The 24,151-nt window shown below is 47.1% G+C and overlaps 1 protein-coding gene across 1 annotated transcript; it reads left to right on the top strand.

The window, feature by feature from the left end:
• Window positions 1-12,384: 12,384 nt before the first annotated feature.
• LOC120914107 (C-factor-like) lies at window positions 12,385-13,558 on the top strand. Its single transcript, XM_040324594.1, has one exon. It carries the CDS (start codon window positions 12,484-12,486, stop codon window positions 13,249-13,251), a length of 768 nt encoding a protein of 255 aa, XP_040180528.1. The 5' UTR covers window positions 12,385-12,483; the 3' UTR covers window positions 13,252-13,558.
• The last annotated feature ends 10,593 nt before the right edge of the window (window positions 13,559-24,151 follow it).

Below are 24,151 nucleotides of genomic sequence, written 5' to 3'. Positions count from 1 at the left end.
CTATATGTCTCAGTTTACTGCTCCCTGCTAGCCAGGTTATTAATGTGCTAATGTCCCCTCACTATTTCTAAAGGTTAATTGATCTATTGTGTTGTGTGAAGGAGAGCTGGGTTTAAGTGGCTTGTGTTAATTATTCTGATTGCTTCATTGTGGTAATTATCTCTCTATATGCGGGGTCGAGCGGTCTGGTTGATGTATTCAGTACAGCTAGTGCTCAGCGTCATTGATGTCATTGTCTAAAGAAAATGTGTTTCAGCATCGGCCCCGTCGTGTCTACCTAGTCATCTGTATGGAAGCCCCAGTGTGAGGGGGGCGGAGATTTGTCATTGTAACAGTTTTGGAAATGACATATAAGCTGTGTGTTATAACATTAAAGTCTGTGTTGTTCAAGCAGTAAGCTGGTCTCATGTGTGGCTTTCTGGGCGATTCCAGGGATATCCCTCCTCGTGGAATATTGGGGTGATTTTCGTTATGGGAAGAAGGGAACGTTGACGGGGATATCATACCGATACCGTCACAATTGGTTGGTAGCAGTGGGATTTTTCCCTTCTATTCCCCTTCACACCCGGATTCCAAGCAGACACTGGAAGAACTACTGGAAGTTCGTGGAAGGATTGCTAGCAACAAAACCAAGCGGGTCATCATAGCAGAATCAATGGAGCTAGACCAGGAGGACGGGATTGCAGCAACGCCAGCAGTACAAGAGATGGAGACACCAGTGATTCAGGAGGAGGAATCGCCAGCCAACAAGCTAATGAGAGAGAAGCTAGCGTGGTTCGGCCCGAACCCAACGCCAGATGTGGTACTGAAAGTGATGGACCTGTTAGCGAAGGAGGCTAAAGAAATAAGAGACGCGGAGCTACTGAAGGATAAACAAATAAGGGACGCAGAACTACAGAAGGATAAACAAATAAGGGACGCAGAACTACAGTTAAAACTGGCAGCAGTCCAACAAGCAGCCGCACATTCTCCAAACAGTGAGTACAGCACAGCAGACGCAAGGAAGATTCCGTTTAGCGCTTTTAAAGCTTTTGATGAAAAGGACTGTGAGATTGATAACTTCCTGGCGGATTTTGAGCGACAATGTAACCTGCACCGAATAGCTAGAGGAGACTGGGTTGCAATATTGTCAGGCAAACTGTCAGGCAAAGCTTCTGATGCTTTCCGGACCGTGCCAGATCAGGATATCCATAGCTACGCCAGGGTTAAAGAAGTGCTCCTGGCTCGTTATGCAGTAACCCCAGAGTCCCACCGACAGAAGTTCAGGGACTCACGCAAAACCACGAAAGACTCTTATGCGGAATGGGCATGCCAATTGTCCCGGTCGGCCTCTAACTGGGCTAACAGCAGCCAGGCCACCACTGCAGAGGACATTTTGCAACTAATGCTCCTGGAGCAATTTTACAATCACATCCAGACGGACGTCAAAGATTGGGTGAGAGATCGCAGGCCCATGACTCTACCAGAGGCCGCGAAGTTGGCGGATGAATATGCAGATACTCGCAAGACGAACCAGGTCACACCACAGGAACAACCTCCACCACAAACGGTGCCCTCACACCCACCAACCGCTAGATACCAACCTCCTAACAGACCGGTGACATCTAGCCCTCGCTATCATCGCCAGGAGGGCAACGAACAACGCTGCTTCCGGTGCAAACAGCTGGGTCACTTCAAGCAGAATTGCCCCATGAATGACAACACCAGGTCAAATTGGTCTCAACCTGGGTACCGCCCACCAGCAGCAGCCCATTGTGTAGACTCGGCTGGGGATCCAAAGGAGCTGGGTCAGGAAGAACCATTGGGCACCCCTTACGAAGCCCTCATGGTACAATCTGTTATTACGGACAACAGGGAACACCATTGTCAGCTGGTCATGGGCGACAGCCCTGAGCCGGAGGGGCCCTGGAGGGAGCTGGGCAGAAAGAGGCACCGCCGGCCACCCTTCAAGAAGAAGAGGTCCTGGAAGCCGTATAACAAGCTGACCTGGGAGGAGAAGAAGCGACTGGAGGAGAGGGAGTCGCAGCGGGCGTCCCAGATGCGTGCCGAGATGTTCGCCAAGGGCCCACCGGTGGCCCCTTACACCACCACCCAGTTCCTGATGATGAAGGACCATGTGGAGAGCCTGCAGGACATGAGCAAGCAGGAGCTGATCCGTGAGTACATAGAGCTGGAGGAGTGCATAAGCCGCATGGAGGAGGAGAACAACCACCTGAGGTCACAGCAGCATGAACTGGAGATGGAGCTGGAGAAGCTCCAAGAGGAGAACCGGCGGCTGCGGAGGGAGCAGGGGGTGGCTGACCTTATGGGGCTCTGATTCCCCTCCCCCCCCCCCCCGGACTCTGAGCACCAGTGCTACAGCATTTCAACAAATATAACTTTTTCTTTTTATGAATCTCCTGGGATTGTCACTTCAGAGCCATAACCTGCCCCCTCCCATAGCGGGACACCTAGACGGCGGCGCACAGACCCATTCGCTGTCTTCACACTGACTTCTGGTGACTTTGCAGATCGCACAAAGACTTGGGGACTGACCGGCGTGTGATCTGACGACCCGGTGACATACCTGAGTCTGAAGCAGTTGCCAAGGGAGGTCAGTCATGCCAAACGGAGTTAACCTCTGACTAATAGCTCTGAACCCGTCAACCCTACTGGACCAGGGAAGGTCCAACCGGGTTTGCCGGAGCAGGGAGCAAAAGGGGGGCCATTGTGATACATTTGCCTATATGTCTCAGTTTACTGCTCCCTGCTAGCCAGGTTATTGATGTGCTAATGTCCCCTCACTATTTCTAAAGGTTAATTGATCTATTGTGTTGTGTGAAGGAGAGCTGGGTTTAAGTGGCTTGTGTTAATTATTCTGATTGCTTCATTGTGGTAATTATCTCTCTATATGCGGGGTCGAGCGGTCTGGTTGATGTATTCAGTACAGCTAGTGCTCAGCGTCATTGATGTCATTGTCTAAAGAAAATGTGTTTCAGCATCGGCCCCGTCGTGTCTACCTAGTCATCTGTATGGAAGCCCCAGTGTGAGGGGGGCGGAGATTTGTCATTGTAACAGTTTTGGAAATGACATATAAGCTGTGTGTTATAACATTAAAGTCTGTGTTGTTCAAGCAGTAAGCTGGTCTCATGTGTGGCTTTCTGGGCGATTCCAGGGATATCCCTCCTCGTGGAATATTGGGGTGATTTTCGTTATGGGAAGAAGGGAACGTTGACGGGGATATCATACCGATACCGTCACATTCACGATATCAGATCACGCACCTACTAGCTGCGTCTTGGAATGGGGAGAATTAAGTCCCCGTGAATGGCATTGGAGAATAAATGAGATGCTCTTGAAGGATCCAGAATATGAAAACCAAATAGCACAGGAAATTGAATCTTATTTTGAAACTAATAAATCGAAAGAAGTGAGTCCTCTCTGTGTATGGGAGGCACACAAGTGTTATATAAGAGGAATTCTTATTTCACTTGGAGCACGGAGGAAACAGATTTATGGGGCAAAGCTAGATGCGCTGACCGAGGAGATCAAAGTGGTGGAGCGGTCGCATAAGAAACTCCAAACGACACGGAACGAGGAAAAACTTACAAATTTACGGGAAGAATTAAATATATTACTAACGGAGAGAGCAAGGGCAAAATTAACTCGATGCAAGCGTGCATACTACGAATTTGGAAATAAACCAAGTAGAATGTTGGCAAATGCCTTAAGAGAGACAAGGGCGAGGAATCATATCGAGCAAATAAAAAAGCAGGATGATACCCTAGTAAAATCATCACAGGAAATTGCAAAGACCTTTAGAGATTATTATTTGAAGCTATACAATATAAAAGGCCAACAATCTGCCCTAAGCAGAGAACAACAGGTAAACGACTATATAGCATCATCAGGGATGCCAGGGCTATTAGAAGAGGAGGCAGAAAATATTGACGGGCCAATTAAAATAGAAGAATTCTTAGAAGCGCTGAAAGTGTTAAAACCAGGAAGATCACCAGGGCCCGATGGTTATACGTTATTATACTATAAAACTTTCTCTGAGAGGTTGGCACCGAAGTTCCTTGCCACATTTAATTCTATAAGAGATGGACAGGAGATGAGAGGAGAGACTCTGATGGCTCATATAACACTAATTCCGAAAGCAGGCAAAGATCCAACCCAATGTGCTAGTTACCATCCAATTGCGCTGTTAAATGTTGATCTCAAGATCTTAACGAAAATACTGGCAAATAGGCTACTGGGATTTATCCCAGGCCTCATACACCCAGACCAGGTAGGATTTACACCCGGTAGAGAGGGAAGGGAAAACACACAAAGGGTCCTGAGTGCCATACAACTATCTCACTCCCAGCAGAAACCATTAGTGATTGTTTCCGCAGATGCGGAGAAAGCATTTGATCGGGTAGAGTGGACATTCCTGAGAGTAGTGTTACAAAAGATAGGAATAAAAAAGGGGATGTTGAATTGGATTACAAGTTTATATTCATGTCCAAGTGCGAGAGTGAAGGTAAATGATGTCATGTCGGAATCGTTCCCGATAGGCAATGGAACACGTCAGGGATGCCCACTCTCACCCATCATATTCATCCTCACAGTAGAACCCTTTTTAAGAACAATAAGGGCAAATACAGATATTAGGGGATTACGAACAAAAGTGAGTGAACATAAGGTGGCAACGTATGCCGACGACTTACTGTTTTTTATTACTTCACCAGCGATATCCCTACCGCCATTATTGGTGGAATTGCGGAGGTACGGTGAGATATCTAATTTAAAAATAAATTACAGTAAGTCCGAAGCAATGGGAGTGGAAATGAATGTAATGTTAAAGCAACAGCTGGCAGACAACTTTAGTTTCAAATGGACAGACTCACATATAAGCTATTTAGGGACCAAAATACCAAACAGGCTTAATCGTGTATTTGAACTGAATTATGCACCATTGATTAGGCAAATTAAATTGGACTTTCAGAGATGGGAGAAAGAAATCTTTACCTGGTTTGGTAAAATAAATATTATTAAAATGAACATAATGCCGAGAATATTGTATCTGTTCCAGACCCTACCCGTGAAGTTATCAGCTGGCTTTTTAAAAGAGTTGAGGGCAAGATTCGTAAGATTTATCTGGGCAGGAAAACCCCCGAGGGTACGCAGAGCCATTCTGACTCTACCTAAAGAACGAGGAGGAGTGGGGCTTCCGGACCCGGTGAGCTATTATGAAGCATCGCCCTTAGCACGGGTAGTGGACTGGTGCACAGTAAAAGAGGCAAAACCATGGATACAGCTGGAACAATCGATAACTACTATACCCTTAGAAGGAATAGTGTGGCTCACAGAAGCAGAGATACCACAGGAGGTGAGGGGACACCCAACGATTGGGGCAACAATTCAGATAGTGAGAAAAATATTTAAAAACACCAAGATTTCGACACATCCAAGTCCTATGATCCCAATCTTAGGAAACCCAAGTTTTGAGCCGGGGTTGATAGACCAGAGTTTTGGAGAGTTAAAGCGGCAGGGAATTAGTAGGTTGACCCACTTTTCCAGAGAAAACCTGGTAATGAATAGGGAAGAGATAGATAGAACATTTTCGGAAGATCTTGACCCGTTTAGGAGAATACAGCTCAATGCCTTTTTACAATCATTTAGGCAACGTATCGCAGGAATACGTAAACTTTCTGGGTTTGAACAGATTTGTTTAAAAAGAGAGCCACTTAGACACGCACTCTCAGCATTGTATGCCTTATTGATAGATTTAGAAGCACCGCAAGACCTGGGTTTTCTGCAGGCGTGGGAAAGGGATTTGGGTATCACCTTCACGGAGACTCAAAAAAAAAAGATACTGTTATTTGCACACAAAGCATCGATGGCAACTAAGTATCAGGAAGGAGGGTATAAAATCCTGACCAGGTGGTATAGAACGCCGGCAATACTAAACAGGATGTATCCGCAAGTGACCAACCAATGTTGGCGCTGCCAGAATGCGGAGGGCACCATATTTCATATTTTTTGGGAATGTCCTATGCTGAAAGAATTTTGGACGATGGTGTCAGAAACGGTTTTAGAAATTACAGATTCAGATGTGGGAGATAATCCAGCAGCTTTATTACTTCATGATATCCCTCTATCTAATGAAAAATATAAAAACTCTCTTGTAAGGCACTTGATCACGGCAGCAAAGGCATGTATCCCGGCCCTATGGAAAAGTACGACCGTTCCAACCAAAACACAATGGTTGGGGAGAATAGCAGAAATTCAGCAAATGGAAAGCTTAACTATGATACTGAGAGAACAAGAAGAGAAATACCGGGAGGTCTGGGAGCCATATATTAAATATAGGGAGCAAAGCCGGTAGTTGAAGATATGAGGGACTGGGGGGGAAGCGGGGAGCCCGATGTCCAAAAATGTTAATATATTTTTTTTTCTATATTGTTCTCCTTCTTTTCCTTTTTTTTTTTTTTTTTTCTATATTTATGATTTTTTTTTTTTTTTTTTGTGTCCTATCAGGGTTGTCTATCTGAGAGTGGATGTGGAGGTTACGGGGGTAGCACCCCAGTTAAGGAAAAGATATTGCAGTGGTGGTGTATAACATAATCATATTAGTAGTATGAGACAAACAAAGAGAAGGACGAATATAAAATACGCTATGTGAAGAATAGTGTAAAGGAGCTAATGGGAGAAGGAATCATGGCAAGGTTGTAGGATAATATTGTTTGTATAGACAGAAGAGAATTATGAATGTATATATATGTGTTGTTGTTGTATAATACCAGTGCAAAATGGAAAATAAAGAATTTGAACACTACTATTTAAATTAACAATTGAACATAAACATCTATATATATAAAACTCAACGGGCCAGATTCTCAAAGGCGTTACGACGGCGCAACACCATTAGCGCCGTCGTAACTCCTCATCTGGCCCCGGGTATCTATGCGACTGATTCTTAGAATCAGTTGCGCATAGATAACCATTAGATCTGACATGCGTAAGGCTGTTACGCTGTCAGATCTTAAAAGTAATTTTTTCCCGCCGCTAGGTGTCGCATCGTCGTTTTCCCCGTCGTCTATGCAAATGAGGTAAGTACGCGAGATTCCCGAACCTACGCGCGTCCGACGCTGAGAATTTACGTTGTTTCCGTAGCGTACGCGACGCGTAAGGTTGCCCCTGCTATTAGCAGGGGCAACCAATGTTAACTATGGCCGTCGTTCCCGCGTCGAAGTTTTAAAAAAATACGTTGTTTGCGTAAGACGTCCGTGAATGGCGCTGGACGCCATTTACCTAAACGTCTAAGCAAATGACGTCGGGGCGACGTCATTTAACGCAATGCACGTCGGGTAATTTACCCGACGGAGCATGCGCAGTACGCTTGGCGCGGGAGCGCGCCTAATTTAAATGGTGCCCGCTCCATTTGAATTGGGCGGGCTTGCGCCGAGCGAATTAACGATACACCGCCGCAAGTTTACAGGTAAGTGTTCTGAGAATCAGGATGTAAACCTGTAAACCTGCGGCGGTGTAGCGTACAGCACATACATTACGCTGCCCAGGAGCAACGTTAATGTATGAGAATCTGGCCCTATGTGTGTGTGTGTGTGTGTATGTATGTATGTATGTTCCAGCATCACGTCCAAACGGCTAAAGATATTAACATGAAACATGGCACACATGTTACTTATATGTCAGCAACAAACATAGGATAGGTGGTTTAACCCTTACCCACCCCCATTTGCCATGGTCGGGGTTTTCCTTTAAAGTCCCATTCAACTCTATGGGAAATACATGTTACTTCATAACTTCCAAACGGCTGTAGATATTTCGATAACACTTGGTCACATGTTACTTATATGTCCACTTAAACTATAGGATAGTTAATTTATCCCTTAACTACCCCCATTTGTGAGGGTCGGGGTTTTTGTTTAAAGTCCCATGCAAATCAATGGGAAATATATGTTCCCACATAACTTCTGTACGCCTGGAGATATTTCAATAATACCTGGTACACATATTACTTATATGCCAAATAAAAATATATGACAGTTAAATTAACCCTTACCTACACCCTTATATAAAAGATGGGTATATTTATATTACTATGATTTTCCTCCCCAAAAGGTTAAGATAGGAAGACCGGGCAACGCCGGGTATTCAGCTAGTCTGTTATAAAAAAACATCAGTCAACTACTAGTGTCAATCTTTGCAGGAACCTCGATTACCCTTTGTGTAAACTATTGCACTGCAGTACCTATCAAATCTGTTAGAAGGCTTCAAGCCGACATGCTGGCTCAGAGACAACCATGACCGCAGTGCACCCATTACCAATGCTTCCAGCTAAACCTCTGTTAACTGTAAGCCCACCATCAGGACTCATACCAACGACAGTTCCTGAACTCTTCTTCCCGAGGTATCATCCTTCCCCTGCAAAGACCAGACACCTGCCACAGCACCCAATTGAAAAAAAAACTTTACAATTGGGTGCCCCTCCACACCCTGAGAGCCCTCTGGATGCCATTCTGTAACCCCAATGCCAACATGTCCATACCCACATCATTAAAGGGGTTGTAAAGGTAATTTCCCCCCCCCCTAAATAGCTTCCTTTACCTTAGTGCAGTCCTCCTTCACTTACCTCATCCTTCCATTTTGCTTTTAAATGTCCTTATTTGTTCTGAGAAATCCTCACTTCCTGTTCTTCTGTCTGTAACTCCACACAGTAATGCAAGGCTTTCTCCCTGGTGTGGAGAAAGCCTCTTGAGGGGGGAGGGGGCAAGCAGGAGTGTCAGGATGCCCACTAACACACAGCTCCTTTCTCTATCTATAAAGTAGATAGCGTCCTGACCCTACTGCTCGCCCCCTCAAGAGGCTTTCTCCACACCAGGGAGAAAGTGTCGCAAAAAAAAAAAAAAGGGAAAAGACACATAATAATAGAGATTAAAAAGCCACTAGCCCTGAAATTGCATGGAAGAGAAGGGTTCCCCGGTTTGGGCCTATAGGCAGCAGATAAAACAGTAGAAGTAGGTATAAATAGTATTTATTACCAAGGATCTCGGATAGCAACAATGAGTTAAAAGGTTACATATGAACAATTGTACAAGTTAAAAGAGTCCCATTCCTTGTTGAAAAAGTCACATTCCTTGATACAGTAAACATGGATAATGATACATATCACGGTTTCATGTAGTGTACAATGTTGAGCCCCGACGCGTTTCGACCAAGGTCTCTTCAGGGGGACAGGGTTTCACTAGATCAAGGAATCAATTGTATATGACGCCGTTGGATAATCTGGAAGGGCGCAGACTGCCCCCATCCACCCAGTAGCAGAGGACCCATCCCGGAGAGCTTACAAGGAGCCACATTAAGATTGCCCCTGAGGGGCGACGGAGGAGCAGACACCTACGAAAAAACACCCATAATGCCCATAATTAAAATTTGTATAGAGGTAGGAGGTAGCTGTTGAAGTGACCGCTAAGCCTATAAATACATAAATATGTATATGGTGATGGGATAATGAGTGGGCTAGGCAAAAACTAATTGCCGACATAATTGATGAGGGTCAGAGCGTCCTTGGAGGTCCAAATGAATAAGTATATAAATAGGGGGATATTAATAAATAATTATAGGTATGGTAATAGTTAAAGTAGGTGGATAGGAGTGAGTGATGAAGGTGGACAGTTAGGGTATATGATTGCCGATATAGGGCAATCCAGTGGTGTGTGGTGTCTGAGTGTGGTCAATATGGAAGAGAAAATTGTGGGAAAAATAGGATGGGTGAAATAAAATATAATGATGTAAAATAAGTGTAAAATGTGAGAGGGATGTAGGGATGTGCCCCATGATGTAGGTGTAGGAGGATGAGGGTGGTATGGTGTGTAAATAAAGTATAAATGTATAGAAATACCTAGGTATGGACGTAATTACCTGAAAATGTGAGACCACACGATCACCATTTTCCGAGAATGCCATGCAAAGACGCAGTATATCAAACTTGATATCCTTTGTCACATCTAACATAGATCTAGCTCCCAAATCATTGTCACCTACGTGCAAAACTATAACGTCAGGCCAAGACGTGCTAATCGATGCACCTCAGGGACCATTCTACTCCACAACATTCCCGGCACTCCGAGCCAGCGAACACAGGCTTCTTACCTTGGAAACCCTAATTGCCAACCTTCCGGCCTAACATCCGTCCTTTTAGCCCCCCAGAACACATACGAATGGCCCAATATCCACATCAAAGCCGGCGCTGCACCTGAAAGAAAAAGAACAAGCATGCCACCGTAACCACAGCAGACCCAACCAACCTATCCTAACCCCTCCTATTAATATTCGCCAGCCCCCTTTCCATTATACCCCCACTAACAACTAAGGATGAATGTAAAGGCAAAATCTACTCGACTCCCACCTACCAATGTGCTTCACTGATTCCACGTCCAACCCACATCGAGCCGCCTCTGTAGCCACCCCTATCCGGAATGAATGCAACGAAAACTCCTTATGCACCAACCCCACCGCCCTTAAACATTTTCGCTCTGTACACTCCTACTTACCCCTACCTAATGCGTCTTGGATTTACACAACCACATGCACCTCCTTATTACAAATTCCTCCGTGGACATTTTTAGAAGGACTAACTAGTTCACTGATCCGAAAAGCCCCAAAAAACGCCAACGAAAACGCAGCTTGAAACAAGGAAACCTCATATACCGAGCCCCAAACCTTCTATAACTGAGCCAGAATTCCTTGCAGGACATCAAACGACAATGGTCGCCTAGTGTCCTTACACGGCCTAGACTGCCTATAACCCTTGAGTGCCTGACGCACCCAGAAATCTTTTCGCAAAGTCGGGGCAACCATGCAATTTAAACCAAAATGCCAACCCTGCCATCTTTTTACCCAACGCCAAAACTGACACCCCGTCTTCCATATTCCTGGAGATAAAATACAACACCAACAACCTTACCTCTGGCCCTGCTGTCTCCACCCCCGTCATGTGACCCAACGCCACCCATTCCTGCCATACCTTGTTACATGCAGCCCACGCCATCTCACTCACCAACCCCCTGATCCAACCCCCTGATCCAACACAATCCTCCACAGCCAGTCGAGACAAGGCACCCCCCGTTGCTCCGCTTCCGGCGACAACTTGAAAAACGACGCAAAAATTTAGAGCATGTTCTAAATCTTTAATGGCCATTTTTAGCATCGCGAAAAATGCTCTGGAGCCCACACATGATCGTTTTTAATGCCATTAAAAAAAATTAAATTTTTCACATTGCGAAAAAAATTACACACATGATTAAAGCTCTCTTTGTGCAAACAGTCAGTTTCCTTGCTTCACTTAATTTATTGTTTAGTATTCGTTTGCACCTAGTTTATATTTGTCACTTATTATTGGCAAGCGCTGTTTGCACAAATAGGTTTTGTGCACTTTTTTAGCACTTACCTGCAAATGAAGCCCACGCTGTCCCCGCTGCAGGCCGCATCCATGTTCGCCCCTCTTCCTTCCTGGGCCACGGACTCCAGCTCTGTGACTGGCTGGAGTCTCGTGATATCACTCCCGCCAGTCATGGCACTCGCTAGTGAATAAACGGCTCGGAGGGCCATTTCTTCACAGCGCATTCGCTGATAACATCATCGCCGCAGTGTACAGCAAATAGCTCCTAAATGGCATACGTTTAGGAGATTTTTACGGTACCTATAGGTAAACCTTATCATAGGCTTACCTATAGATACAACTTACCAATGGAGATTTACAACCTCTTTAAAGCGGATCTCCCACGCAAAAAACATTTTTTTTTTTTAAGGGCTACTTAAATAGTTAATAGCGCTGCTTATATGAACTCATGTTTTTGGTGTCCTACGACCGCTCCTCTGGCATTCTGCCTGCAATTCATACTTTTATTCCCCTGTTCGTGCCGTTGCCATTTTAGCTGTGGGCATTAGAAGCCCACAAGCAGGCACTTCCTTGTTGCAGTGATGCTGCTGTCCCAGCATCCACCGCTCGATCTTGTGCATGCCCACTCGCAACAGGGAGCCGCGGCGTCAGCGTCTGTGCTGGTCCTAAAATCGCGCGATGTTTCACATCACAGCTCAGAAACTGAACACAAGGGAGCTATGAGACAAGCTTCCAGAGCACACTGCGTGGTACGGGAAGTGATGCAATGCCCGAGAAAAACCTGCAGTTGTGCAGACCGGAAGGAGGAGGAATATATAGGTACTGTACATATTTTATCAACAAAAATATCCGTTGGTAGCATGTTTAATATCAGCAGTAATATTAAGATTATGTTGGAATTCAGGTGGAGCTCCGCTTTAAGTACTATTGCAGCAGTTGGCTTTGACTGTTAAACTGCTAAACATTAACAACGGTGCAGATAAGCAGAAGACACATAAATGAACTCTAAGAGTAGAGATTACTTTAGATAGACTGTACAGTACAGTTCTTCAGCAGCTTTTATAACAAAGACACAGGACTGTCAGGAAACCAAAATGACAAACCTCATTATCCACAGTGTCCTGGTCACTGGTTCTAACAGAGGAATTGGTCTGCAACTGGTAAAGACTTTTCTCAACAAACAGAATCCACCAGAACATGTCTTTGCAGCATGTCGGAATCCAGAAACTGCTCAGGAACTCAAGTCCTTGACCTCCAAATACTCAAACCTCATTATTGTTGGGATGGATGTAACAGACAAAGCCAGCATTGAAGATGCCTACAGTGTGGTAAAGGAGACCCTGAAAGGACGTGGTCTAAACTTGCTGATCAATAATGCTGGTATTGCCATCTTTCATCCAATGGATGAAACTACATCAGAGGACATGATGAGACTCTATAAAACGAATACGGTAGGACCATTGCTGGTTACTCAGATATTTGCTCCCTTGCTGAAGAAAGCCGCACAAGAAAATCCTAATGAAATAATGAGCTGCAGCAAGGCTGCTGTGATCCACATATCCAGTGGTTTAGGGTCTATAGGAACAGACTCACTTGCATTTACTAAGCATCCTTTAATAGAATACCGGTGCAGCAAGGCAGCACTGAATATGTTAACGCGATGTCAGGCTGAGACCTACAAATCTGATGGGATAATTGTTGTGACTTTTGCTCCTGGATGGGTCCAAACCGACATGGGTGGTGCAACGGCTTTACTGAAGGTGCACGAGAGTGTGGATGGAATGATGAAAGTATTTGACACCCTGACGGAAAACCATAATGGAATGTTTCTGAACTGGGAAGGACTGACTATACCGTGGTGAGCACAATCATGAGAGATATACAAGCAAGGAATGAGAACCATGAAGTAATGAAATGCATACAATGCGCTTTTCTGGCTGGAGACTCTGCAGATACAGTATAGTGCATTTATCTTGCAAAGTGAAATGTGTTTGTTGGTTTCAACAGGACATGTTTGCTCGATATTAATTCATATGATCCTAAATTAAAGAGGACCTCAGCAAGTCTAGATGCGTCTTTGGTCTGTGCGCATACTTTTCAAAAAGATAAAGACTGTAGATGGTCCATAATTATGAATAAAATAAATCACATAATTTCCGAGCAACTAAATGCATGTTTCAATTCTTTTATTTTTAGGAGCCACGCAGGAACTATCTAAAGGTAAAATCAGATGAGGACTTCTTTAGAACATGTCGGCCCTAGATAAAGTTTGGGTGGGCTGAATTTTTGGGGAGGTACTTTGGGTTTGTTTCTTTTTGTGCATAGCTGGGTGTTGATGAGTGCTGGTTTATTGTGAGCGATGATTGATGGTTGAAGGGGACAGATAGGTGTAGTTTAAAGTCAAATATTCTAGTGCAGGGGTGTCAAACTCAATCTCATTGTGGGCCGCATCAGCTTTATGATTGCCCTCAAAAGGGCCGGTTGTATCTGTAAGATTAGATGTCCAGCGCATCCCCTCCCCATATATTAGATGGCAAGAGCCACCCTACCATCAGAGGTTGAGTCCCTCACTCTCCCTTACATCACAGTTCACCCCCCTTTCCTTATGCTGCTACTGGGAGGAAGCTGGATGCATTGCTTAAAAGCAGAAAGTAAGGGTCTAGAGTAGGACCAGAAGAGGGCTGGAGCTCTCCTGCACCTGCAGGAGAGGTGTGAGGGCCACATGAAATGGCCTGGAGGGACGGATTTGGCCCACGGCCTTGTGTTTGACACCTATGTTCTAGTGTTTTATAAGGGTGCCTTCATAGCCAGCATATATGATTGAGAGCCTATTAAAATAATGGGGTCTTGTATAAAAAAAAGTGGCGTGTGAATGTGTCAATTGCCACAATCTTTACCGTAATTTGCTTAATATATTTGTTTTCTAGGATGGTCATCGCCATCTAGTGGCAATAATGCAGTATTTTTTCTGATTGAGGTACTTGAGGAAAAAATACCATATTTTACCAGTAGATAGTGCTGAGAAACCTAGGAATAAATGTAGAAAGCAAATTACTGTGAGGTTTTGTAGTGTCTGTGGAAATGACTGATATAGACGTGGTCAAGACGACTTGCTGAAGTTCAAACAGAGTGTCAGAATAGATAAGAAAGGGGATTTAAGTGACTTTGATCATGGCATGGTTGTTGGTGTCAGACGGGCTGGTTTGAGTATTTCAAAAACTGCTGATCTAGAGGAATTTTCATGCAAAACCATCTCTAGGGTTTACAGAGAATGGTCAGAAAAAGAGAAAATATCCAGTGAGTGGGAGTTGTATGGAGGAAAAGGCCTTGTTGATGTCAGAGGTCCGAGGAGAATGGGCAAACTAGTTTGAGATGATAGAAAGGCAACAGTAAAGCAAATAACCACTTGTTACAACAAAAGGTATGCAGAATATCATCTGTAAATGCACAAAACATCAAACCCTGAAGCAGATAGGCACAGACTCACCAAAATTGGACAATTAGTTAATTGTTCAAATAGGTATGTATTAGGTAATTGTTAGTGTGTTCTGGCAGTTTAACTGAAACTGTTACATTTATCAAACCCACTCTTTCAGTTAGCAAAGGTTCTGGTTTTCCTATTCAGAGGCGTATCTAGTGAAAATGGCGCCTATGGCAAGCACTGAAACTGCGCCCCTGTCAAAACATTTGAAACCCATATTTCAGATAACCAGGGACATGGCGGGGACAGAGAGGGACACTGGGGACCACTGGCGGCTGGTGCTGAAAGTTTTTGGAGGGGCGCAATCGTACATGATGACTTAAAAGTTTTAAGTCATCATCATGTGCGATTGTGTGTGTGCGCCAGGCATCAAATATAGTGCTCAATATGGAATAAATAAATTATAAATATGCATAGCCATAGATATCATTAATAAAGTGATTTGTGCAACAGCTGTTCACAAATCACTTTATTACACTTTATTTATGATATGGCTATGCATATTTAATCCACTGAGCATGACTATAGTATAACAGATGTCCCAAATTAAACCAAACAAAATTACCTTTAAACCACCCAACCTTCTTCCCATTAATTGGAGACCACACCATTCTTGTTGGGTAAAAATTAGGCCGTAGCAGCCTGCTTTTATTAAAGGTAAATAATTATTTAACATTTTCTTAAAATAAACAACCTGTCACACTAACTAAACTGCTGTTGGTCTCCGCAGGCAAAAGGCCTCTAAATATAACCACTCTGTATATATATAAACATATATATACCTCTATATACATATAAATAACTTCTCTATAGCACTGCGGTCTCTCGTGCCCTTCTGACTGGCCTCAAGCCGATGCTGGCTCAAAGACCCTCCCGACCGCAGTGCTCCATATTCATTCCCCCCAGTTAACCTCCGTTAGCTGGGCCCATCATATCCACTGTCACCGACAGGTCTAAAACACATCTTTAAACCGGCTCTTCCTTCACCCGCAGAGACCAAAACCACGCCACAGCACCCAATGGTAAAACCTTATCTTTGGGTGCCCCTCCACACCCTAACAGCCCTTTGTATGCCATCCTGCAAACCCAAGAACCACATATCAATGCCCACATCCGTCAGGTGCACTCCATCGCCCCGCAGGTACCTCCAGGTTTCTTCTTCCATCTCCATATGGCGGACTACCAGCCCCCATTACGCACCACAAACCTGCCCACATCCCGGTTTATCTTCCGTCGGGCCCTGTTTAACCTGCTCACTGGCCTAGCCAATCTCCATGATGTCCGAGCGATAATGTCGGACCAGATAATGACTGTGTCCGGGAAGGACATGCGCAATCTCAGGATATCAAATTTGATATCCCGAGTGATCTCTAACATGGACCTGACTCCCAAATCGTTGCCCCCAACGTGCAGTAACAACACATCAGGTGCCCGGTCCAGACGTGCATAACGATGTACCTCTGGGACAACTTTTCCCCACAGCATCCCCGGGACTCCCAGTCAGCGAACGCAGGCTTCCTCCCTCGGGAAGCCCAGCTGCCGACCATCCGGCCTAACATCCGCCCGCCTCGCTCCCCATACTACATATGAGTGCCCCAGGATCCACACCAATGCCGGGGAACCACCTGAAAGAAAGATAACACAAACCGGGTAACACACTGAGCACCCCAACATGGATACCCGCACATTGCCCCTCACCCATGCACACTCATGTAACCAACTGCTCTGAAATACTTACCGATCGAGCAGGTGGGGACGCACATAACTCTGAAACCTCCTTGACTCCCACCTGCCAATACGCTTAACTGCCTCCACACTAAAACCACATCTGGATGCTTCCGTTGCTGCCCCAATGCGGAAAGAGTGAGAAGAAAAACCTTTCTCGTCTACTCCCAACGCTCGCAGCCCTTTTTTCAAAATGAACCCGAATTGATACCTGGAAAGAGGAGTCCCATCACCATGAATCAAAAAGGGGCCCGGAACCCCAGGGCGTATATCAATGAAGGCCTGAACTGCCTGAACCGGGCACAATTTGGACCCGGGTAGCGCAAATACCAGAATCTCCCGCCCCTTACCAGCCTGGTCCGTTTTCGACCTGCGCAGCCATATTGACAACCTGTCTGTCCCACAACTCACCTCATGCAATCCCAGCCCGCCGGGCGACTTCTTAGATGGGCTGACCAGCTCCCCAATCCTAAATGCCCCAAAGAACGCTAGGGAGAACGCAACCCTGAACAAAACCATCTCGTATTCCGACGAACAGATTGTCGGTAATTGTTCCAATAAACCCTGCAGTATCGAAAATGAAACCGGGCGCCTTGAATCCTTTGTCACTCTGGCTTTTCTGTACCCTTTTAGAGCCTGCCAAACCCAAAACTCTTTGGTGAAGTCTTGGCAACCCCGTAACTTAAAAAGAAATGCCAACCCAGCCATCTTCTTATTTAACGCCGACACTGACACCCCCTCCTCCATGTCCCTTGACACCAAGTAAAAAAACAAAGCCCGACCGTCCGGCCCAAAAGGTTTCACTGCCGCCCAGCCTGCCAAAGCCTCCCACTCCTGCCATACCTTGCTGTATGCCATCCTTGTAGCTTCACTTACCGACCTCCTGAGCCATTTAGAGATCACGCCAAAGCAATCCTCCATAGCCCCTCGGGACAAGGTACTCCGTGTTGCTCCGCCTCCGGCACCAACTCCCGGAACCTATCCCACTGGAAACAAGATAAGGCGTCAGCAATGACGTTCTCCACTCCCGGGATATGCACTGCATGAATAAAAACATTCAATTGCAAGCACCGCAGCACCAAGTGTTGCAACAAACGCACCACCGGCGGCGAAGAGCCGAAACCCGATTGATCGCCTATACCACTCCCAGATTGTCGCAATGGAATCTCACTTTTTTGTCCCTCAAATCCGACCCCCACAGTTCCAACGCCAGCACCACCGGAAACAGTTCCAGCAGCACCAGGTTCCTCGTAAAGCCCGCTTCCACCCAGCTCACCGGCCAAGGCCCCGCACTCCACCTGCCTTGGAAGAAGGCTCCAAAACCGGAGGACCCCGCCGCATCCGTGTAGAGTTCCAGGTCAAAATTGCTGACCGGGCCCGACATCCACAACGCCCTACCATTAAAAAATTCCAAAAAGGAATGCCACACCCGCAAGTCCTCCCTGTGTATCCTCTGCAGGCTAACAAAATGATTGGGCGACACCACCCCGGACGTGCTAGCCGACAGCCGTCGGCAGAAAACCCGCCCCATTGGCAAAATGCGGCACGCAAAATTCAGCTTGCCCAGCAACGACTGGAGCACCCTAAGCCGAACCTTGCGCAGCCCCAGCATGCCCCTAACTTCCGCCTTGAGCGCCACAACCTTGTCCTCTGGGAGTCTGCATTCCATGGCCTCGGAATCTAACGTAATACCTAAAAACGTCATGACCGTGCGCGGACCCTCCGTCTTTTCGGGGGCTAAGGGGACCCCGAAACGATCAGCGACGTGCTCCAGCGTCGCCAGGAGCACTGCAGCCACTCTGGATGAAGCCGGCCCCACGCACAGAAAGTCATCCAGGTAATGGATAACTGAATTGAGACCTGACACGTCCCGAACCACCCACTCTAGAAAGGAACTGAACATCTCAAAAAACGCACAGGAGATTGAACACCCCATTGGGAGGCACTGGTCAACGTAAAACTGTCCCTCCCAACAACACCCCAACAGCCGGAAGCTGTCCGGGTGCACTTGCAACAGCCGAAAGGCCGCCTCGATGTCAGACTTCGCCATCAAAGCGCCCTGCCTGTACCGCCGAACCCAGTAAACCGCAGCATCAAACGACGTGTAGCTAACCGTGCACGCCTCGGGATCAATGGCGTCATTAACCGACCCACCTTTTGGAAACGAAAGGTGGTGTATCAGCCGAAATTTGTTGGGTTCCTTTTTGGGAACCACCCCCAGCGGGGAGACCACCAAATCCTGCAAGGGTGCCGCCGGAAAGGGGCCGGCCATGCGTCCCAGAGCCACTTCCTTCCGCAGTTTATCTGAAACCACTTCCGGATGTAGCAACGCCGACCTTAAATTGCGCGGCACCGGAGGAACCCCCTCCAGCCTGCACGAGATCACAAACCCCTCCGAAAAACCCCTCTCCAAAATGCCCGCTACCTCTTTGTCCGGATACCTACCGAGAAACGGCCGCATCCTTTCCACCCTCACCGGAGTCTTCCCTCTTGCTAGCAGGGTCCCCTGGCACGACCCTTGCTCTGTTTGAAACATTTTGAAAGGGGGTGGGAGCCGTCGCAACCTGAGCACTCGTGCTTGTACCGACAAGTTCCCCCAAATCGACAGGTGCTGGAGTTGAACTGCCAACACACCCCTTTTGCACGGTTGGCCGGTTGCCCCTGGGTAGAGGGACCCCAGGCCCCCCCCTGAAAAAACTGACCCGGGGCCCTAGCTGCTGTCATTAAGCACAACCATAGATTCATGTCTTTCTGATTCCAGCGCAAGTCAGTCCTGACCGCCATCCTCTGACGAAATTGCTCGTCGTACCGTAGCCACGCCGAACCCCCATAGACCCTGTGAGCCTCTCCGATCGCGTTCTGGTAAATAAACAACCCCGAACAGAACTCCGGCTTCTTCTCCCCCAACACGCATGCTAGGATGCTAAATGCCTGTAACCAGTTGGCAAAAGTGCGCGGGATCAGACGATACATGCGCCTTTCTTCCTCCTCCTTTTTAGACTCGTCAGGCTTTCCCCTATCCAAATTGAACTTCTCTAACGGCAGAAGAGAGAAAATCTCCACATACTCACCTTTCCATATTTTTTCCCTGACTTCTGGCTTGAGATGGGTCCCCAACGAAGCCTCATAACAAACATAGACCTCGCATTTTGCCGCGTCCGCTAATCGGATTATCTCCTGTCTAGCCGCCTCCCCTTTTTCCGCAGTCGCCACCGGCGTTGCCGTGCCAGAAGTAGCTGCCACGCTAGGAGTAGCCACCCCGGGGGCCGCCACCGACGGGGGCACTGACGCCACCACCTGCGGGGCTGTCGCCACTGCCGCCAACACTGTACCAGGCCCCACCCCCGCGGGAGCGACCCAAGCCGCAGCCGGACTGGGCACCGCCCCTCCCCCCGCAGTCTCAAACTTGCCCACTAGTGCTTTTATACCAGCCAAAAACCCCGCAAACCCACCCAAACCCGCGTCTACCCCCCCTTCCCCGACAAGCCAGGGGACAAGGCACCGCCCCCCGCCGCCCCCACCTGTAACCCCCTATCCGACATATCCAACCCATCATTTAAAACTGTAGGTGAAATGGACTTACCATGTTGCCTAGGGGTAGGGCCACTAGCCGATCGTCCCGTCTCCATCGCCGACACCCCCCTCCTGGGGGGGAGATCCTCATCGGAGTCACTTAGCTCGCCCTCAGACCGCACCGCAGCAGGCTCTTCACCCTCCTCAGACAGCCAGCCAGGAGAGGGATCCCTGGCCGCCGCGAGCCCGGCGGCGGCACGGGCACCAGACCCGTTCACCGACTTCCCCGTCGCCTTCCGCGGGCCGGGGGGGGTGCCCCCAGCCCCGACGTCCCCAACGCTGCTGGTACTGGCGAGCCCTCCGTCCGTCCTCCCTGGAGCCGGATTGCAGGCCTCGGCGGCTGCGGGCCCTACAAACGCGCCCCTCGACCTCCCGCCCTGAGGCCCCGCGCGGCACCGCGGAGGGGGGGGCCCGCTACCTCAGACTCCACACGCTGGGCGGGGGAAGGGGCCGCCCAAGGGCTGACAGAGCGGCCACCCGCCGTGCCCCGACCATGAGGGGGATTCCTCCCGGTCCCCCCCTTTTCTGGCAGCGCCGCACGTTTCGCGGGGGGGCCCGGAGGGGCCCGCAAAGCAGGACTCCCAGTTGGCCGCAGGGCTCTCGGAGACACCTCAGGGGAGAAGCGCTCCGGGGGCCGGGACCTCCGAAGCCGTCCCGATTCGCGCCCTCCGTCCGTACCTGTCGCTGGCTGACCCCCCAAAATAGGCCGCAGCTGGTTCTGTAACCATTCAGGGCCATGAAGTGCTGCCTCGGCCTGAAGTTGGGCCCAAATGCTAGCAAGCTCCGACATGATGTCTCTCCTGAACTTTCCTCCGCGCTGTGCTTGCCGGATGGGGCGGGGACTACCTTTTATCAACTCCTCTCTCCGCCCCCCCTGCCCCTGGAGAGCCAATCATTAATTTTCTTGTTCCCCTGTTCCCTTAGTCATGTGGGCCCTGCACAGATTCCCTGCGGTCCTAGCTGTCTTCATATTTTGCTGCTTGTTTCTGGTTGGCAGTTGGCAAACATGAATATGATGACGAGGATCAAGTAGTACCTGACTGCTATCCTTGGTGCTGCTGATGGGGCCAGGGTTCTCCATCGGGCCGCCATACATTCCTTCTCCTCGGTCCTCTCTTCTCCTCACCTCACGTCCCATTCCCCGCTCTGGGGATAAGATGATAGGGTAGGCGGAGCATTAGGCTCTGCCACCGTACATGGATCCGGTCTGGCCAATCATCGACCGTCATGGGGTACCTCTATAATAAATGAAAAACAACCAAAAATCATCAGTGAAAAGTTCATCAACATATAAAGTCCATGAAATAACTGGAATCAAAATAGCGTTTATTTTTGTATATAAAAGATCAGGCAGCTCTTAGGCTGCATTCACACTGTAACGCGGCGTACGCGGCGTATTTTGCCGCGATTTGTTAACTTTCTTTTTACAAATCATTTACATTGATGTCTATGCCGAAGGCCGAAAGCCGCCTGAAAAAAAGGGTCCGGGACTTGTTTTCAGGCAGCAGGCATACGGCGTTTCGGCGTTCGGCGTGAGATGCGAACCATCTCATAGACATCAATGTAAATTCGCCCCTCCAGCGGCACGAGCGTCGCGCTTCAGGCGTATATACGCCTAGGTGTGAATGCAGCCTTACTCTTATTCTGTGGACGCACAATGGGACCTAAGGAAGTCTGTGTAACCTAACTCTAATATTTCCTAATCCATAACTTTTTCTTTCTGTATTTGTCTCTGTCCATTGGCAACATTTTGTATTTTAATCTGTAACATCACTGCTTTTTAAAGTTAGACCAGCTACTATGGGGAAGATTCTCGTAGAATCACGCAAAACTGTGCGGGCGTAACGTATCTCCTTTACGTTACGCCGCTGCAAGTTTTCCAGGCAAGTGCTTTATTCACAAAGCACTTGCCTGTAAAGTTGCGGCGGCGTAGCGTAAATCACCCGGCGCAAGCCCGCCTAATTCAAATTAGGCGGATAGGGGGCGTATAGCATTTAAATTAAGCACGTTCCCGCGCCGAACGTACTGCGCATGCGCCGTCCGAAAAATATCCCAGGGTGCATTGCTCCAAATGACGTCGCAAGGACGTCATTGGTTTCGACGTGAACGTAAATGGCGTCCAGCCCCATTCACGGACGACTTGCGCAAACGACGTAAATTTTCAAATTTCGACGCGGGAACGACGGCCATACTTAACATTGATTGCGCCTCATATACCCAGGGGCAACTTTACGCCGGGACAAGCCTAACGTAAACGACGTAACTTTACTGCGTCGGCCGCGCGTACGTTCGGGAATTCACGTATCTAGCTAATTTGCATACTCGACAGGGAAAACGACGGAGGCGACACCAGGTGGACAAAAAAAAATTGCATTTCAGATCCGACGGCGTAAGAGCCTTACGCCTGTCGGATCTAATGGATATCTATGCGTAACTGATTCTAAGAATCAGTCGCATAGATACGACGGCCCAGATTAGGACTTACGACGGCGTACATGGTGTTGCGCCGTCGTAAGCCCATTGAGAATCTGGGCCTATATATTTTGTTATATTTGATTGATAGCAAACATTTCTTTCTGTGTAAATAAATTAGATCTTTATTTTTTTTGTTTAATCAGAAGAAAATTTATTTGAATACATTTCAAGCATTACAAAAACAAATAATCAATTACAGCATCTTCTAACCTCATAGAGCTACGTACAGATTTCAGCTCACTGAAGAGAACATACAACGCCACCTAGTGGCTGAAAACAGAAATTACAGTACCAAGAAAGCACCACTATTATTATTATTATACAGGATTTATATAGCGCCAACAGTTTACACAGCGCTTTACAATATAAAAGGGAGACAATACAGTTACAATACAATAAAATACAAGAGTATTAAGAGGGCCCTGCTCAGAAGAGCTTACAATCTAATAGGGTGGGGCAGGTGGTACAAAAGGTTGTAACTGTGGGGAATGAGCTGATGAAAGTGGTAAAAGATTAGTTGGAGACGTGATAGGCTTCCCTATCACTCCAAAGTCCAAAGCATTCCAAAGTCAGATAGTAGTAAACAACATTAAAGTGGGGGTTCCACCCGCAATTTTTTTTTTTTAAAGTCAGCAGCTACAAACACTGTAGCTGCTGACTTTTAATAAGGACACTTACCTGTCCTAGGCGCCCGCGATGTTGGCCCCCCGAGGCCCATCCCTGGATTGTGGCAGGTCCCGGCACCGTCATCCTCACTAAGGGAAACAGGCAATTGCACCTTGCAGCTTCAATGCCCATTTTCCTACTGCGCATGCGTGATTCTTGCGGCGCTGTATGAATAGGCGGCTGCTGTCTGGGATACACACAGTTCCCAGAAGGCAGCGCGCCCCATTCCCCAGAAGACAACACGAGGATGAAGACCAGCCGTGGACTAGGAAGAGGCAGATTAGGAAGATCCGCCTAGCAACCACAATTTCTGGTAAGTAAAAAAAACATTTTAATTTATTTGCAGCATTTTGGGGTAATTTTTTTTTTTTTAGGGTGGACTTTCACTTTAAGTAATCAGAGGCATTCTACCCCAATATCCTATTAATAATCAGGTCTACTGGAGCCAATCCTGGTACAACAAGCCAACCCTCCAAACCGTTTAAAATTTAGCAGGGTAACCACTTGCTGACCCCTTGCTTTTTCTGATATTTGTTATTTATAAGTAAAAATCTGTATTTTTTGCTAGAAAATTACTTAGAATCCCCAAACATTATGTATATATATATATATATATATATTTAGCAAAGAGCCGAGAGAAAAAAATGGCGGACATTGCAATATTTTATGTCACACTGTATTTGCACAGCGGTCTTTTCACTTTAATGAATAAAATAAAATAAAAAACAGTACATTTAGCCCAGTTCTTTGAAAAATGTGAAAGATGATGTTATGCTAGTAAATAGATACCTAATATGTCATGTTTTAAAATTGCGCAAGCATATGAAATGGCGACAAACTAT

Source organism: Rana temporaria, chromosome 9, assembly GCF_905171775.1.
Source record: "Rana temporaria chromosome 9, aRanTem1.1, whole genome shotgun sequence".
Lineage (NCBI taxonomy): Eukaryota > Metazoa > Chordata > Amphibia > Anura > Ranidae > Rana > Rana temporaria.
Note: the sequence above shows the minus strand (reverse complement) of the source record. Positions and strands in the feature narration are given on the sequence as shown.

What these genes read in the sequence shown, in the direction of transcription:
- LOC120914107 (XM_040324594.1), top strand. Translation starts at nt 12,484, where the DNA reads ATGACAAACCTCATTATCCACAGTGTCCTGGTCACTGGTTCTAACAGA.